The 19,238-nt window shown below is 32.5% G+C and overlaps 1 protein-coding gene and 1 long non-coding RNA gene across 7 annotated transcripts in view; both read right to left on the reverse strand.

The window, feature by feature from the left end:
* The window catches only part of LOC105340062 (mediator of RNA polymerase II transcription subunit 15), a 37,571-nt gene extending 25,123 nt beyond the window's left edge, over positions 1-12,448 (reverse strand). For 4 of the 6 annotated variants that reach the window (XM_066080116.1, XM_066080114.1, XM_066080115.1 and 1 more), the window contains exons 1-8: positions 12,329-12,421; positions 11,835-11,927; positions 10,041-10,116; positions 9,225-9,276; positions 8,232-8,249; positions 5,323-5,398; positions 3,703-3,790; positions 2,818-2,869 (exon numbers count right to left, since the gene is read on the reverse strand). In XM_066080116.1, the coding sequence (XP_065936188.1) occupies positions 2,818-2,869; positions 3,703-3,790; positions 5,323-5,398; positions 8,232-8,249; positions 9,225-9,276; positions 10,041-10,116; positions 11,835-11,927; positions 12,329-12,390 (517 nt within the window). In that variant the 5' untranslated portion in view covers positions 12,391-12,421. Of the gene's footprint in view, positions 1-2,817; positions 2,870-3,702; positions 3,791-5,322; positions 5,399-8,197; positions 8,250-9,224; positions 9,277-10,040; positions 10,117-11,834; positions 11,928-12,328 lie in introns of all 6 variants that reach the window. The other 2 variants (XM_034483059.2, XM_066080112.1) reach the window with 2 other exon arrangements.
* Positions 12,449-13,675: 1,227 nt separating this feature from the next.
* LOC136273387 (uncharacterized) lies at positions 13,676-14,786 on the reverse strand. The gene is made up of 3 exons (XR_010711590.1): positions 14,632-14,786; positions 14,460-14,508; positions 13,676-13,970 (listed from the first exon to the last, which is right to left on the reverse strand). It is a non-coding gene; the product is annotated as an uncharacterized lncRNA (long non-coding RNA).
* Between the last annotated feature and the right edge of the window lie 4,452 nt (positions 14,787-19,238).

Here is a 19,238-nt window from a genome sequence, read left to right on the forward strand (position 1 = left end):
GTATGTATCATTGGAGAAAAACACTGAATTTATGTACAATATTTTGGATGGTGGAATAATCTATCATCCATTATGTAGGTATAATTGGACACAAATGTTTTGTTCCAAGATGATTAATATCATCAAATTAATTTCTTTTGTAAGTTAAGAATAAACTAATTCCAAAAAAATTGTTTGAATACAGGATGAAATAACAATACTGGGTACAAAATTTTTCTCCCATTTACAACTTTAAATTTCTTACTATATCGAAACATTTATACTAAATCATACTTTAACTAAATTTAATATCAATTAATTTCAATATAGACAAGGACATTTAATATTAACATACATGTAACTGTACAAGACCTTTGGAATTACCCCCCTTTCTACCTTCCCTTTACTGTACATTTAAAATCAGCTTTTAAAAATCCTATGCTTATAAATACCGTATTTTTCGGGGTATATGTCGATGTGGGGCATAGGCCGAATTGCTAATTTTTAGACAAAATTCAAGAAAAATCCTTAGACTAGCCGAATTGGGGGATAAGCCGATTTTCAATCGATGATTACTATAGTGAAAGTATGACCGCTTATTAAGAGAGTTATCGTATTAAGTATATACTTTCAGAATATCGATGTAGAAAGTCAAAAGAGTAATTAAAGTTATTAAATTTGCTTAACATATATATTTTAAGCAATTTTTAAAAATACATCTGTGTTTTGTGGCTGTTTGGTCTCTTCCGTTTTCGTCGGTGTATCGTTATGTATCGTAATTTTACATAGTGTAAATTTAATTGCAACACCAACCTCCGTGGTTTTGTCTGGTAGAACTAAGTATAATATTTTACCAAACCATTTATATTTTATTAATACCTTATTGCTAAATCTCATTTAATCAAGTTATACTTTGAAAGCTACTTGTAAATACGGGGAATGGCGTCCATTAGCTCAACACGTGGTTTCATATTCAAATAGAGTTATCCCCCGTAATCGCTATGAATGAGAAAACGAAATACCAAACATAAAATATTTAATATGTGTTCTTTCCATTAATTAATTAAATAGTGACTGCCGTTATGCAGAGAAGTTGTATTGTTAAAAACACAGTTAATGCAATGAAGTGTAACAGTGTACACTAGTCTACGTGCCCCCAGGCTGTGTTTTAGTCACGGGTTTCACACCTTTGTATATACACACGACACTAGAATACCGTTATTTCATCCAACAGAAAATTAATTGTAAAAACACAGAGCATTTGATTTATTCTCCACCCAAGACCAGTGATTCCCACGAACGCAGACATGAAGAATTCACAAAAATTCCGTCATATTACATTCTACCCGGTTTCGTTTTCTTTTTTACTACGCAATAATAGTTTCCAGGGTTCATACACGAACGTGGGAAAAAATTCTTTTGATTGTGATTGTAAAGAAATACCTCGTACAATACTGTACATTTTATTACTCACGATGTCATTACAAAAATTATCAACGGGACAACTATCGAACAATAGTTCAAATGGATGAAAAAAACCCAACCCTCATAATAAACTGATACAACAGTAAAATGGATAAAAACAGTGGATTTTATATTTTACTGTTCATTTTTTTTAACTTTGAGTCTAAGAATAGCCGATCCCGGAGGATAGGCCGGGGCTCGCTCATCGGAGAAAAAAAATACCGGCCTATGCCCAGAAAAATACGGTACACCATAAACTTACTGATGTAAAGTTGTAAATCAATATAAAGGTGAGGCTTAATGGCTAGAATTCATTTTTTTTTAATTTTATCACTAGATGCAACTTCATTGTCCCATCTATTTCTCTAAAAGAACAGATAAATTCATGTTTTTGATCTCTTAAATTCTCTATGACACAAAAGTCAGTCTAATTAGATTGAACCAAAGCTTACATGGATCTTCTTTAAAATTCTTGAATCAAATGGTGACATTCAGACAAAAGCCAAAGTCTCAAAAATACTCTATCTCCTGTACTCTTATCAAGCTAAAAATGACATAGAACTTGTCATGAGAGGTAGGTGCTATACATTAAGGGGAAGGAGATAATCATAACTTGTATTTATTGTCATTATCAAATAATTTTTTATGAAGTTTGATGGACATTGAGTAATAAAGCAGTTGTCTTTCTATCCTTACCGGTGTATCTAGAATATATCTGCAGCTATAGACAAAGCATCTGTTCACATTCCATGAATTTTATTTCATTATTTTAGCACCACAATGTCATGATCAGAATATACATTTTATGTTTAGATGTAAAATGTTACAATGCCAGATCCTTTCATAAACAACTGACTTCAATGATAGAATTCTAATGAATGTTAGTAAGTTGTAATTTTTTTAAAGAGTACTCCAACAAACAAAAATGTCATTTGAACATCATGTTATTAAGGAGGCCGGGCTGTCAACATATTAACCATCAGATCTGATTTAAACTTTGACATATGATATATAAGGCCACAAACTATCAGTTAGTAAAGAGTAAATCCAAATATCTTAGTTTTAATAAATTAATCATTTTCCTATATCTTTATATGGAACTCTTCTTCTTAAGGAGATTAAAATACTATGAATAACTTAACCTAATGTTATCAAAATAAATTAAACATTCTGGTAGTATTGTTTTAGAACCATTCCACCATTGTCCTGTACAGAACAAATATATTGTACAATGTAAATCTTCTTTGTTTTGTGTATAATAGTCTCACAATTTTTTCAGGGGTCAATTGTTGCACTTATCTAAATAAATAAACAATTAAAGCTAAGATTCATTTTTTTATGTTTACTTAGGAAATTTTTACATGTATCACTTACTCATTTCTTTTACATGCAGAATCAGTCTTGCCACAAGTGCGAGGTATTCCTCCTGAAAGAAAGACAAAATTGGAGGACTTCGTACAGTAGATTAGAGTAATAAGTATTAAACAAGTGTAACAAAATTGAAATGTGTGCTTGTTGTTATTCAAAGCTACAAATTAGCTGTCTTTCTTTGACATATTTATATCCAATAATCAATTTAAGTTTTTTAATGAAATCTTACTATGAGCTGGATTTACTATGATAAATCAAAATTTAAGACAAAATTGCACTAATATTATAATAGCTAGATCATTTGTATAAGCCATTTCATTATCATCTTGTTTTCAAAGAAATTTCATGGTAAATTGGCCATCTTTAAAAACAATTTAGTTTTCTACAAGAACCTTTCAAATTTTGAATGATGCAGACCACTACATTATTTGAACTTATACAATAATCAGTCTGATTTATAAAACCATACAAATTCAATAGTATGTTTTGGAAATCAAGAAATTTAAATCAGGAAGTCTCTAAGACATTATATATTCATTGTGGCATAATTTGTGTCACAAATATTATGTTGCTGTCAAAAGTCAAGATTTTAAATACTGTACCGTACATCTTTATTCATATAATTTGCAATAATTTGGGAAATCTCCATATTATTTGACAAGGGCAAATAAATAGTGCTACATGTATAAAAATATCTGCAATTACTGATGGTTAATCTACTCATGTATATACCAAATTAACTTGACTCTGGGGCCAAATAATTATCTTCTTCACTCTTGATCTCATTCTCACTTTCAGAAAAAGTGAGACTGAGATGACTTTCAATTTCATGACATGGATCAAGCCAATATGTCTCATCTAGTCTCACTACGTGGTCTGTAGTCCTACCCGTGTTTTGGCCTTCTGAAACACATGGTTCTCCATTTCTATGCTGGACTTCGTCATTGGAGAAGCTGATGATCTCACAGCTTCCTCACTGAAAAATGTTGTATATGTTGCATCATACACTTTAAAACAGATATTACTACTTCTGAATTCCAATATAATGAGTGTCAAGGTGGTGGATTCCATCAATAACACAATTATAAGACAGAGCAGCTATTGACTGATCAAAGCCAAATAATTAGGGTATAACTAAAACTAAGGTATTGTTATAGTCTTTTCAACAAAATGTATTCTGTGTGACTTTGAATTTAACTTCTAAAAATTACTGACCACTGAAACTGACCATAGAGGAGTAGATATGGCCTGAAATTATATGGTAAGAAGTAACTATGGTAAATTTATTGGCTAACCCTCTTACTTTGTCAGTTTTGAAAAACTCCGAGTTGTTTGGAAATATAAATGTGAATATTTACATTTTCCAGTGTCTTTGCCTGTGATAACACTACATATTGATTTTGTACTATATAACCCATATTAAGTATAAATGACGCCAAATTGAGGCACCAGCGGGGTTTGCTTATTTATATTAAATTGGATGATGGACAATGGCTTAAAATTATATAAATATAAGTAAGAAGGAATCATTCTTTGAATATTATGAGGTGATAATTTCGGTCCGGCGGGGATGGGGGGGGGGGGGGGGGGGGGGGGGGGGGGGAGGTGATCAAATCTATCATAAAGCCCTTCAGGCTTTATTGGATTTTATCACGCCCTGACCGAAATTATCACCTCATAATACTCAAATAATTATTCCTTATTCCTTAATTATTACCTGTATGTCATATTCGGCATGCATCAAATCTATGTACAAATGTGAACAATTAACAACCAAGTTCAAAAATGTCTCAAATGCCAGTTTTTTTGTGGCAAATTAAAATTTTGATATCTCTGGCATGTGCTCCTCTACATATATGGCCAGAAATTAGTCCTGACTTTTACCCCTTTCTATTTGTAACCAGTAACATTGGTTACAATGCTTGATTATGAATAATTTTCAAACTTTGATGTTCTTGTGACAGGATTGAGCACTATCCCCACCTTTTTTTTCAAGTTTTTTTTATACTGAAGTTTTTCATTTCTTATTTATCTCTTATAACCTCTCATATACGTCTCTAGTCGAAACAGAAATATCACGAGTGGTTAACATTTTTTATTCACATTCGTTTTCTGTATAATTTTTTTTTAAAGGAGGGGGTAGTGCACGGTCCTGTCCACAAGCATTACATGTATAGTTATAGGCAGTCGGTTCTACACAAGCAATTGTGGCAGTGACCAGACAGCAGTGCAGTTTAGCATAAATAACTTTATTTGCAATTGGAATACAATATTTATTTCTGCCTGATCAATGTTATAACAAGTTTTAAAAATCAAATCTACCAGAACCTAAATACTTTGATATGTCGTAAGACAAAAGTATATGACATCTTCGATGATTGTTTGATTTTCTCTGTACCATCGTACATAACGAACCATGAACTCTCTAAATACCAACTGTCTGATAACATTATACTTTTATCATCACAGCCAACAGTTAAAGTATAACCGATAGCAAAAAATATTTACATTTGAGCCACCACTTTTGCACGAAAGGGTTCGCCTCGCCAATCCATAACTTGATCAGCCATTTTACACTGGAGAGCTATTATAAAAAGACAGACAACTCTTAACAATGTCATTCGGAGTACTCTCGGAAATTTTCATAAAAACTCTCTTTTTACTTTAGGCCGATGTAATCCGGAAGATTTGTCCAAAAATCAAAGAACTAAAAGTACTGGAAAACATGTAGCAAGCTATAGTCCGCATTATTCCTGGCTTTTCCCTGTTTTTTTCTAAATAATTTAAATTTAATTTTTTCATTTCTTATTTATCTCTTATAACCACTTACATGTATATATGTGTCTCTAGTAAAAAAATAACAGAAATAGCACGGGTGGGCTTTTGCCAGGAAAAGGTCAGATAGTACGGACTAAAGTCGGTCCCAAGATATTCATGCTGCTCATTTTCTTAAATTATTTTATACTTAGAAATTCCCCTTCGTTCATTCAATAGTATGATTTAAAAAAAAAAGATTTTCTATATGAACACCCTCTCTAGCTTGTAAGGTTTCAATACAAGGCTAAAAATAAAGAGTCTACGGGGATCTTGCATTGCAAAAGAGATGAAAGTACCCGGATGATAATGTTGAAAAATTGCGGGAGGTATTACGAGTGACTTCCGAATTAAGAAAAGATGTAAACATTTTCCATTATAAATATCCGTAAGAAAGTGTTCGTTTCCATAAGTTACCTGGGTAAAAAGAGACGAATTATCTATCAAGAAATCTTTTTTTTCTTTATATCGATTACAATTATACGTCATTGACAGGTTTGTTTATATAATTAAAATTCGCCAAAAAGTAATGAAAGCAATAACTTGGGAAATACTATAATTATAGCACGTTTGCATAATATTTCTTTATCTCTAGATATTGCTATACTCTGTCCCAAGTTTCTACTTCCACCACATTTTGTTTAAATATCGATAATCATAAATATCTTTGTGCCAAAACTACGTCCATCCCTAGAAAGAAAAAAGTCCAGCTTTTTTGTTTTGAAACGCCCCCTTGACTGTTTCAGGTTTCAATACACAAATCTGCGGGGATTTTGCATTTCAAGCGACATGAAAAGAACCCGGATGATAATATTGAAAAATTGAGCGAGGCGTTCCGCGTTCTGATTGGAGAAAGATTTAACCATTGCCCATCATAAATCTGAGAAATTTGATTTCGTTCATGCTAATTTCTTCGGGTAAAATTAGATGATTTATCAATGAAGAAATCTTGCAATTTTTTTCTTACAACGATTTCAATAATTCATTGACAGGCATGTTTATTTTCATTAAAAATTCGTCAAAAAGCGACGGAAACAGAAACCTAAGACAGACTATATAAAGTCTATCTATGATTTTTTCTTCTTCAAAAACCAAGTGTCAGCGTTGAAATCACGAAGTCCCGAGTTTGTTACTAACAAGCAAGTACCTGTTCAATCATTTGAAGTATTCTGAGGGGTCTATACTATTTACATTTTAGGCACGTAACAGCGGGAGGAGGGGGGGGGGGGGGGTGGAGCATGTAAGAAATTAAAGTGAATAGAAAGGAAATCAACAGTGCAATTGAAGTAATAGGTCTACTAAGCAACCCCCCTTCACAGGATTTTTTGGTCCACCCACACACTTTCAAACCCGATGCTACGTGCCTACATATGATAATTCTCATGGGTGATTGTTTGGTATTAGCAAAAGGGTCACTGTATCATGAAACAGATACTAGTATGCGTCACAAAAATGTTAAGTACTAGCAACTTTGACGGGAGTTTTTAGTGCACCACCACACATGAAGGTACTGTTCCTACGATTTATTTGCCCCAAAATATAATAGTAACAATTATTATTATATCATAAGATGAACCTTTATCTCAGAAACAAGCGCATATGCACACCAGTAAAGTGTGTTAATTGCAAGTCACTTACGGGTATTTCGATTCAGCAGTAAAAATTATTGACAGTCCAACAGAAATTTTAGTCCTTATTATAAAATATTTGCATACAGTCTCAAAAAATAATTTAAAGAAGTTATCATAATTTAGTTAACGGTTTTTACTGTTTTAAAGTTGTTTACACCCATGGGCTACGCATCGATGCTTCGACACACAAAGGAAACTTGCAGATACCAACGAGTAATGGCGTCGACAACCTTCATAATATTGGTTATGAAATATCTTTGACCACTTATTACTGTAATATATGTCTTGTAAATAAAAAATAAAAAAAAGTATAAAAATTAAACCACTTTAAGCGAATCTTTAATTTCAATACATTTGATAAATTTGCGATTAAAAATGACGTCACTTAACACTTTAGTTTCGTAGTGTTTACTTTCAAGCAAGATTTTTCGACAATACTGCTGAATATTGTGATAAATACATGATCCTTGGTTTTAGATGAATACATATAATAAAATAAAGAATAATTAAAGCGTCGTATATTTGTCATACTATTGTTTTACATTGTCCAAAAAACGATATTCCAAGATTTTTTTGAAGAAAAAAATATCCAAAATCGGCATCATATAAAAAAATACTGGTTGAAATTCTTCTCGACTAAATTATCGACAATAATCTCCAAAACATCAACGCCTATACAAGCTTGTTGTTGTCTATACGTACATGCTCAAACCACTGTATACATGTAGTTTGGTCTGTATGTCTTTAACACTCGAGATATTCCGGTATATTCATGTATTTCCTATGTTACTGGGAAATTATTTTGCAAAACACGAGCATATGTTTGGGTTTTACCAGTTCATTTAGTGTGTTATAATCGACGAGTATAAATCGCTATACAAAAATTTGAATAATTGTGGATAAGAAACTTGAACTTATTCATAGGAAAAACATATTACATTTGAGCAAGGACTCTAGCACGAAAACTTTCACCTCGCCAGTCCGTCATATCTGCCAATGAAATAAAATACATATCTTAAAAACAATTTAGTTTATATGGTGGCATATCTTTGTCCTTTGTGTTATTTTTTTATCAAATATGTCGACATGCAAGATAAATATGTTGAAATCAAATTAGAATTATCAAAAATCTCAAAAAATCTCAAATATCACCAACATTTGGCATCCAAGAAGCTAGATGCTTATTATTTATGTCGACATGCAACTTACATATGTTAAAATGCAAGATAAATATGCTGACATGAAACTTATTTGTATCAACATTCAACTTGGTTATGTTCACGTGCTACTTATTTATGTCGACATGCAACTAATTTATGTTCACATGCTACTTATTTATGTGAACATGCAACTTAGTTATCTTGACATGCTATAGAAATATGTTGACATGCAACTTAAGTTGCATGTCAACATAACTGAGTTGCATGTTGACATAAATATGTTGCATGTTAACATACCTGTCTTGCATGTTAACATTACTAAGTTGCATGTCGACATAAATAAGGTGCATGTCGACATAAAGAAGTTGCATGTCAACATAAATAAGATGCGTGTCGACATAAATAAGATGTGTGTCACCATAAACAGGTTACATGTTGACATAGATAAGGAGCTTGTAGCATCTTTGCTGTCACACGTTGGCGATATTTGAGATTTTATAATTCTTATTTGAATGCAATTTTCTTGCATGTCAACATAGTTATGTTGTATGTTGACATAATTATCTTGCATTTCAACATATTTACCTTGCATGTCGACATTTTTGATAGAAAAATAACTTGCACACAAGGTACAGAGATATGCCACCAAATAGTTGGATATACATACTAGTATGTAGTTTAATTCTAGTTATAACTTTGATAAACGTAATCTTTATATCAAATTTATGTTTTCTCATTCTTTCAGAAAGCGTTTGCTCTTAATTCATTTGAAAATTAAAGTGTTTACTTCACAAATTTAACTTACTTCTTTCCTTTTCTTTAAGAATCGACTTTGCAGCAAGCTCTAGGTATTCCTCCTGAGAATAAGGCAATATCAGAAGAATTTCACACAGTAGATCAGTAGAAATATAAAAAATGAGTATCACACACTTATGCAGTAGACTAGTGGCATGCTAGTGACACCTAGTAATCAATTTTAAGAACTTGACTATCGAAAATATCATTTGAAGAATTATAAATTTTCCAGCTTTACTCTTCGGGAAAAAAACGAAACAGTATTGATTCACTTTAAAAATCTTTTACTCCCCAAAAATCATCTAAGAACATAATTTAATCAATTTTTTACAAATAATCACAGTTATATTCTATGTTAGATTAAAACTACACAAAACCTTCTGAGTATTTTTTATTCACTAAATTATAACTAATAGTATACATGAATCATTATTTAGTTAATATGTTTAGCTATTGTTCTATTTCAAACGGGTTGGATCATGAGGACTTCATTCCAATGTCTGTATTTTTGTAGGTGTTAATGAAGGTCTTGGGTTTACAAATGTACGTGTAAATAAATATGTCGAAACAACAATCAAATAAATCTCTAAACCAAAACCACTCTATATTCTATAGAAATATCTTGCAATTCCACTACTTTGTATTTAAAATAAGTTTATAGAGGCTTTGCCTGTTGCACACTCCATTTTATATATCAGTAAAATATGTTAAAATTGAATAAAATTATTGTATTAAAAGATAATTAATTAACTTTGCGTGTTGGGTAAGTTAGACTGAGATTAAAAGTTGTGATATCTAGACCCAGAAAAACACGTGCTAACCCTACCCGTGTTTTGGCCCTCTGATACACCGAGTTTTCCAACTCTTTGCTAGATAAAGCGGTCCATTTCAAAGAGTTCTCACTGTAAGTAAAACAAGTATCTGAATGTGAAACACATACAAGCTTATCGCTTTTTTACATCAAGGTTAATGAAACAAGCATATAGTAGATAATACTAGTATATTATTTTATACACTAAAGTTTTATAGTTTATTCTCTTTTAACATAACAGGTTTAGTCCCTTTGCTTGGTCAGCAACGAATCTATGGAAAAAAGAATCTGAAAATTGGTCGTATCAGAAATAAATTGTATGTAACTCCTTTCTATTCTTTTCCTACATTTATTTTTACAGAAGCAGATCCAGTGGTCGGAGAGCTAGTGATAGAGGAGGGAGAAAAAGGGTTGGGATTCTCCAGGAATGCTATATTTACACAGTACTAAAGACTGTGTTTTGCGCAGTCTTTTCTTAATCGGAAAATGCTCATATTTTCTGAACCTTTTATACATGTTATATAATGCAATAAACGCAACATTGATTTTTACCAGCATAGTTAATCAAACCTATTAATCAATCGTTGTTTGTAATGATGTACATCCACTAAGTATGATTACTTTTATTTCTTACGAAAATTGATTGCATGTAATTCATACCTTTATAAAAACTGAAAGGACTGAAATAAACATGATGCAGTTCTAACCAATTTATCGATCGGTCAAAACTTTCAGCATCTAAGGGAAAATCACGGGCTGCACGAAATTATCATGATGATGCCAGACTCAAATTTCTATATACGACTTCTTGGCTATTTCTTTTATCTAATGTATTGATAAACATTAACAATAATCTAATTCATTTCACTTAATCTTTATGATGAAATCATTACCTTGTTAAAAAAGATGTAAATATAAACAATAAAATGCTTTCTTTGATGATATATACGGATCATTGCAGAAAAAAAATTACATGACCCGCTTAGTTTAGTTTAAACAATATTTTGTTTCAAAATTAGATAGGATCGAACAGTAAGAATGGCCTATTTTTATCCTCTCCTTACAAACAAGATCATCATAACATTGTGTGATTAGATTAATAATACAAGTATGGTGCACGAAAATCAACGATGTTAAAGCAGAAGATGCATAGACAGCAAGAATTAATGAATGTTTAAAAGAAAAAATTATGAAGAAAGAAAAAAAAAGACACCCCCCCCCCAAAAAAAAAGTCTGCAACACACCCCACTGCCTTTTGTTATGCTCTAACTAAATACAGTTACATATTAATATTATACTATTGTTATAATCTTTTGGAATTTTTTTTTTTATAAAGATGTGCCCAGCATCAAATATTTGTGTATCAACAGTAAAGTTACATCGATTATTACTATGTAATAACATTTCTACAGATACTGGCATGATAACATTGTGTACAATACTTTACATTATTTCCCTTTATATGGCATATTTTGAACAAGAAAGAAAAAAGTGTTCAGCATCTTCATAGGAATTACCACAATACTGGCAAGATGAGTCTTCAATTAAGAAATCTTCATTTAAGTGTGCATTAATGTTACTTGCTTTGTTTCTCAATTGACAATGTATTATATTTTCTCTTTTGGGTCCATGGTCAAAAACTCTTTTTTCTTTGGAAGATTTACGCGAGTTATGCACTTTTTCTGCAATGTCACAACCTTATTTTTTCTGCTATGTCACTATCCCGCATGAATTACCAAAGATTAAATGTCGTAAGTATATATATATATATATATATATATGTGTGTGTGTGTGTGTGTGTGTGTTTACTTGGGTGGGGGTATTTCTACTGGCTTGATGTCGTGTTTCACCAATAGCAGAAAAGAAAGTTGTTCCTGAATTGTCATCCATTTTGCGGCAACACTTCAATATCGACAAACAAAAAATGCCATTTTAAGCTGTAGACAAATAGACATCATTTATTTTTACTAATATCGTGTACAAACAGTTATTTTTTACTACTCGGGATGTCTTGAAAGCTGACATGGTTCGACATGGACTCAAAATTGACCTGTTTTGATGTTTTTGTCCGTTTTCCTATTGGTTTGGCATATCACAAACTAAGGAATTGGTCAGAGTCTCGATAAGTGAAAGTAACTAAGAACGCGGGTTACAGAAAGTGTACAATACGAAGTCAATGACAATTTGACTCTAAAACGAAAGTTGATTTTATAAAAACCTCTATATATTATATAAGAGATATGCTATTTTTATTGAAAATCAATGTAGTGTAATCAGAATATTATTGATTAAAAAATATTTACATTTGAGTCGCCACTTTTTCACGAAGTTGCTCACTTTTCCAGTCCATAATTTGATCAGCCATTTTACAGAAGAGATCAAGGTTATAAAAGACAGACAACTCTTTATTAATAAACAATGTATAAAAGATCATTGGGGTATGAACTTGGTTGTTATCGTGATAAAATCTTATGCATCTCGAAGGGCTTCTCGAAAGATTTCATTACGTGCCGAACACGCGCAGATCCATGTTAAATTGTTATTATTGTTATTAATTTATTAATATTACGTTCTAAAAATTATGACACGAATTTGTCTTATATACATAACAGAGCAAACAACAAGTTCGTGCGATGTTCATTGCGACACTACAACTTTCACCTCTTGACCTCTGACAAAGATGAGCGTTTGAAGTTTTATATATAAGATATTAGGAAACGTGAATATATATCTACTCATGACCCAATGTTCATCAATTGTTTTAGATCATTGATATCTATCTGATTGGTATCACACTATGATTTTATTAATGATTTAATCGGTATCAGCGTATCTTAGTGTAGTTTTATCCATTTTAGCTCACCTGGACTTAACGTTCGTGTTGGCCCGTTTTCTGATTATTTCTTTGGCGTCTGTCCGTGTGATAGGTGGGTGGGGTTCCCAAACACCCCTCGATAAATACAAATTTCTTCAATTTACAAAGTAAAATGACCGAAAATAGGCCTCGGACCCCTTGCAAACATAGATATATCCTTCGCCACCCCACCCCCAAAATCTAAGTTTTCTTTAATGATACGGTTGTCAATGAATGGATTATAACATACTGTAAACGTACTACATTTTGCTGTGTATTCTATTTAGCGTTTTTGGCGGAATGTGGCTTCCGCTAAATCAAGTACATCGCTAAATGCCATTCATATATGCACAAGAATAGTTAAATTCAGGAATACGCTAATTCAAATATACGCCAACTTGTTCAAAAACTAATTTCCGCCAGATATCGTACACGCCAAATATAATACGTTTACAGTATTCACCCTCTTGGAGCCCATTTTAGAATATAGTCATTATAGATAGAAAAAGTTGAATATGTGAAGATTTTTAATGTTAGTTGTCAAGTAGTTGTCAAGTTTCCTGCGTGATACACAACTCCCAGGGCTCGTTCTATGTTTTCATTACCGTTATATACATCTTTTTAAATGAAAAATACTATTTTCAAAACAACATGAAATACGAAATAAACCATAGAAATTGTTTATTTTTTTCAACATGAAATAATGATAATGATCAATTAATTACGGATTGAAAATGATGTAACTTTTGCACTTAGATTATTGAAGATTATTACAAAGAAACGAAGAAATGCTGTATTCTAATGATGAGTTCTTTTTAATATGAGTTTTCTCAAAATGCACAATAATTTTTTATTGGAGTACAACAAATGAAAGTACATGTATTGCTCGGGATGTTAAACATTGTTAGTTGAAAAAAGAGAAAAAAGCTAAGATTGATTTGTTTTAATTGCTTGCTCTGCTGATTGCTATGCCTCTATTTTGTTTATCCTCTATTTTTTGCGCTTGCTCTTGACTTCCTCTTGAGTGATGACATGGAATGAATCAGAGGCTAATGGCGGGGGTACTGCTGTGGGACATGTGACCACGGGGTCTGTAGAAAGAAGACATACATACAGTATCACCGTATGGTACTGAGTAGGGTTGATCCGAGTTGGAATATGGCATGTGGCCTAAGCCCATCGTCTCAAACATCTTTATAGCTCTCCCCTAACAGACAGGTTTGAGATACATGTAATCGTCAATTGTAGTGACAAAAACCTCTCAAAAACCTTTGATTTTTTCTGCTTTATTTTTCCGTTCTTGTTTGATATTTCATAATAGTATAGGTTAAAATATAAATAAAATTTCTTGTACAAAATTATTTTAGATATTCCGATTGACCTTGAGTTGGATTTTATATACATGTACATTGTATTATAAAAGTGATTAATGCAAATTTATTAGCAAACCCTTTGATTCATTGTTTTAGTTTTACCATCCACTTTGAAAAATTGGTGCTTATTGCATTTTTTGGAGCTCTATATATACATAAACTTTTCTGTGACTGCCACAAACGTAAGTATTTGACGGTGAAAATTACCAGTTTGATCGTGCACCAAATTTTCGCAGAACTCCCCTGTCTGGGTCCCCTGCAACAAGAATCATATTTTTTTTCAAAGTACCCCATATTGTTGGAAAGAAACAAAAACTATTTTGTAGCTTATAAGAAAAAGTTCATTGGTAAAATTAATTAATAAATCAATATCACAAACCCTGTTGTTTCTGCATCGGTAAAGCCTAATGTAATATCCACAACAAAAACATGACATGAGAGTCTCTATAGCGGACATGCTTTGGAAAGAAAACGTTGAATTCATAATGACGTCAGCCCGATTTCAAGTGACGTTTGGCGCCATTTGCAATTTGGATTTACCAAACTTTTGTTTATACTCGATCTAAAAGTTATTCTTTTCAGTTTTGTTGTTGAACAACCACTCGAGACAATTCTTTTACGCATTACCGATAAGTGGTATTTATTTATAACACGATCCTGTGTTGGTGCTATGGATTGTTTTGCATCGGTACTTCCAGAACTTAACAAAGAAAAACACCCCCTCCCCTGCAATGGCCGGGAATTAAACCATGCAGCCAAAAGCATTTTACACACATACAAAAAAAACCATGAGAACCAAATCTGTAAAACCCCAACTTATTATTTAAAAAATAAAGTGTTAAATTCAAATGGGCATATCGTTACATAATTGAGACAAGTAACAACAAGAGAGAGAGAGAGAGAGAGAGAGAGAGAGAGAGAGAGAGAGAGAGAGAGAGAGAGAGAGAGAGAGAGAGAGAGAATGTTACCCGTCGACTTTTTCTTGACAGTGTGAATATGAGATACATGTATATGTGATGAATTTGTACTATAAAAAAATTCCATATATATCAAACATCCTTTTTTCTCTAAAAGGTAAAAAAAAAACCCGAATACCGTATAAATTTAACGTGATACATGGAAACTGTTTGTCGTCAAAAGACGTTATTTCAGTAAAGAAAAAACTTTTCTGACTCCCCCACATACACCTATTCTGATCCCTTTATCCAATTACATGTTGCTGATATATCTTGATTTCCATTATGAAAATTGATACATGTACCTTAAGAAAGTGAGTAACTGTAGGAGGCTGTGCAGTAATAATCTGAGATCCCTGTTTCATCACAAAATGAAATGTTACCTGGCACATGTGGGGTTATTGACGCAAAGATTATGCGTGTTACGCTATAAAGATTGCACAGTAACAGACGTTCTGGATTAGTACACCACTGGAAGGGGACGGCCGTATCTGTCTGGATATCTGTCGGCGAGGACTGGTTAATAGATATACGAAAATGCGGTAAAACACATGCCACATCGGATGGTGGGAAATGTTTACGTATGGCAGGTGTTTTGAGAGAGAGAGAGAGAGAGAGAGAGAGAGAGCAAACATGTACATAATATTCTTGCAGGTAGTTCCCCTTTGCTCATGATCCTTGAAATTCAATAGTATATGTAGTTTTAGTTGTAGGAAAATAAATGCTTAATAAATGTAGATTGTTGTGACTTTATTCGGTGTATCTGTTCAAATTTATTGAAATATAACTGTGTGATTATATGTTTAGTTTATTTAGTATTGGTGGTTCAGGCATTAAATTTTGATGACACAAATTTGATTCTTTTTATTGCATTCTTGAATGTTACAATGAATGCCCGCGCTATCAATATGCATATTTTATTCTTTTTAATTAACAAGCCGCGTATGTGAACGTTTTTGTTTTACAGTCCAAATCGCACCCCACCGGATACCGCTAACGGATATATTTAACGGATATATTTAACGGATAAAAAAGGTAACAGTTTGCAATTAGCTGGTTGCCCATTGAAGGAAGTCATCAGAACTTTGTGTTAACGGTCAATTAACGGACCTCACCTCACAAATACAACGATAAAGAAAATGACGTAACGTGTTTCGAACGGTAGACATCACCTACTAGCTAAAGGCGTACCCGCTCCGGATAACGCTGATGGACGTCCAACATTATTTTATAGTCTTTGCCTGTGATAACACTACGAATCGATTTTGTACTATATAACCCATAATACAAATGACACCAAAGTGAGGCGCCAGCGGGGTTTGCCTACTTAAATTTAAATATTTAATCGTACGATGGATTAATGTTATATAAATATAAGTAATAAGGAATCATTCTTTGAATATTATGAGGTGATAATTTCGGTCGGGACGTGATCAAATCTTTCATAAAGCCCTTTTGGCTTTATTGGATTTGATCACGCCCCAACCAAAATTATCACCTCATAATACTCAAAGAATGATTCCTTATTACTTATATAACACCACTATTTGACTGTATTTTGGAGAGTAAACTCATAGGCATTGTCTGTTACCAATAAAATATGTATAAATTAGACGTTTAACAAATGGTAATTAATTTAATCCACTCATCTGCGTTGGCATTCTTTTTTTTTTTTTTTTTTTTGGTTCTTTTTTTTTTCTCTCCGACAAATACGTTCAATGTCCGATCGGCCCTGGTCTTCTGATGTCAGTTCTATATATCCGTGAGAATGTGTTGAGCATGCTCAAAAGATTGGACAAAAATGTCCGATTCAAGAACTTGAGATCGATCTGCCTTTGCTTGCATTTTTATGGAACTCCTTATTCTTGGACAGTCTGCTTCCATCAACGTCCCGTTGGTGTCCGTTGAACCCGAGTCATAAACGGACAGCTACCGGCCGTCAAAAGGATAAACCGGACTGGCAATATTAATGACGTGACCGGCAAACAAATCGCCGGTGCATGACCATGATATATATTAATCGATGTTTAGTTTCTCATACGTTGTGCATTCATTTTAATTAATAATTGTTATTTACCCAAACACTGATCTCCGTTCGATTTTTATCTGTTTTTAACGCTTCCATAGAGTACTATTCTCTAAACCTCTAACGGCGGCGACAAAGACGTCGGGCAACTAACGAAAACGTTTAGTTGTTCATCTTTATTGGTTACACGTCTGTCAGTGTTTAGATTATAATTCTTCGCAACTTCTCCATTATAGGGCTATGAAACGGCATAACGTCTGGTTTTATTTGGGTATCAAAATCCGATGGTGTTCGAAATTTCAAGTGTCGATTCTGTCCAAATCGTCGGTCGATCCCGGACATTTCCAACGTATTCCGTCAAATAAAAAAAAACACGAAACGCACAATTAACATGATGAAAACGGAGACAACCGGAATACTATGCTGACCTGATGTCAGGTGAGGTTTTTAACTTACATATGGTATGTCGGCTTGTCGATGAACCATCGAATGAAATCAAAATTGTTATATCCATTTTTTGGTGTTTTGTTTTGTTTTTAGAATAAATAAAATTTACTTATTTAAAATGTGGCATGTATCTTATTAAAGAATAAGGAATCATTCTTTGAGTATTATGAGGTGATAATTTCGGTCGGGGCATGATCAAATCCAATAAAGCCCGATATAGGATTCTTGATAGATTTGATCACGCCCCGACCGAAATTATCATATAATATGATTTAATAGTCAAAAAATGATTCCCTATTGCATATATTTATTTAAGAAATAAACAACGTTATTTAGTGAACATGGCGTTATGAATAGCAATTGCTCTGTTGGCATATTTCATGATGCGCGCTAGCGCATCATGGAAAATATGCCAGCAGAGCAGTTGCTATTCATAACGCCATGTTCACAAAATAATCGTTGTTTATTACTTATATTTGCATTTTACCACTCGCAAATACCCTGTTTTAGCCTAGACCTTGACATTTAGCTATTACATCAAAAGTAAACATTCAGACTGTAATGCATCTTTTTAATTGCATAGATTTGTTAACAGAGTCAATGATAATTTATAACAGTAATTCCTTTAAAATGTTATCAAAAACATGTTTTAATATAAAATACGTCAATTTTAATGGAGTTGGAGAAAAACACATGATGTATCGTATAGTAGTTTAACGTAGCTCGCGGGTTTGCTGACGTCACAATAGGAATCGACGTAAAGAGTTGACCGTCATAGTAAACTCATAATTTTTTTTTAAAATGACAAATAAGATATTTAGAAGTATAAAAGAAAATATTTTAAAAAGCTTATATGCGGTTTATGACTGTTTATACAAAGATTTATAATATCAAGTGCTGAAAAAATTTAAAGATGTCACATACATTGTCACATTTTGTTCTATAAAGATAAAGAATGAGTGTGCGTTAGAACTCTTCCATTTAAAGTCATGTTTTAAAATAGAATGTATGCATTAACTTCGTTTCTTTTTTTTTTTACAATTATAACTTCCGTAATCTGTACTACCGATTAAATTCTTAAATTTCTTTTGGCTTGAGATAACTGTTTTATTCGATTACTTACTTATAATGTCAGTAGTTGCCTGGCATTTTATTTTTGCATTGATTGACTCAGAGTTTCATAAAAACAAAAATAGCAATTTTCTGTATCTTTACAGCCTTACATTAATTGCATTTGATAACATTCACAATAATGTTTAATAAGCATTTACATGTTCTAAAATGTGTTAAACAGCTAGTCTTGTCAATAAATGCATTTCAATTTTGGTGTTCTAAGAAGTAAGGAAATGATGACGTCAGGCTAACGTCGTAATGAAAACACAAGGTTTTGAGAAATCTTTTAAATCTTTAAAGTTTTTTTGCCAAAAATTGGCCGAGAACACATACTGATATTTTTTTATGAATTGATTCATAATTATGTCCTCTGTGTTTGTGTTGAGTATGATTAATTTCGTCTGAATCGTTTAAAAGTTTGGAGCATAGTTTTCTAATGCGTTT

Source organism: Magallana gigas, chromosome 3 (genome assembly GCF_963853765.1).
Source record: "Magallana gigas chromosome 3, xbMagGiga1.1, whole genome shotgun sequence".
Lineage (NCBI taxonomy): Eukaryota > Metazoa > Mollusca > Bivalvia > Ostreida > Ostreidae > Magallana > Magallana gigas.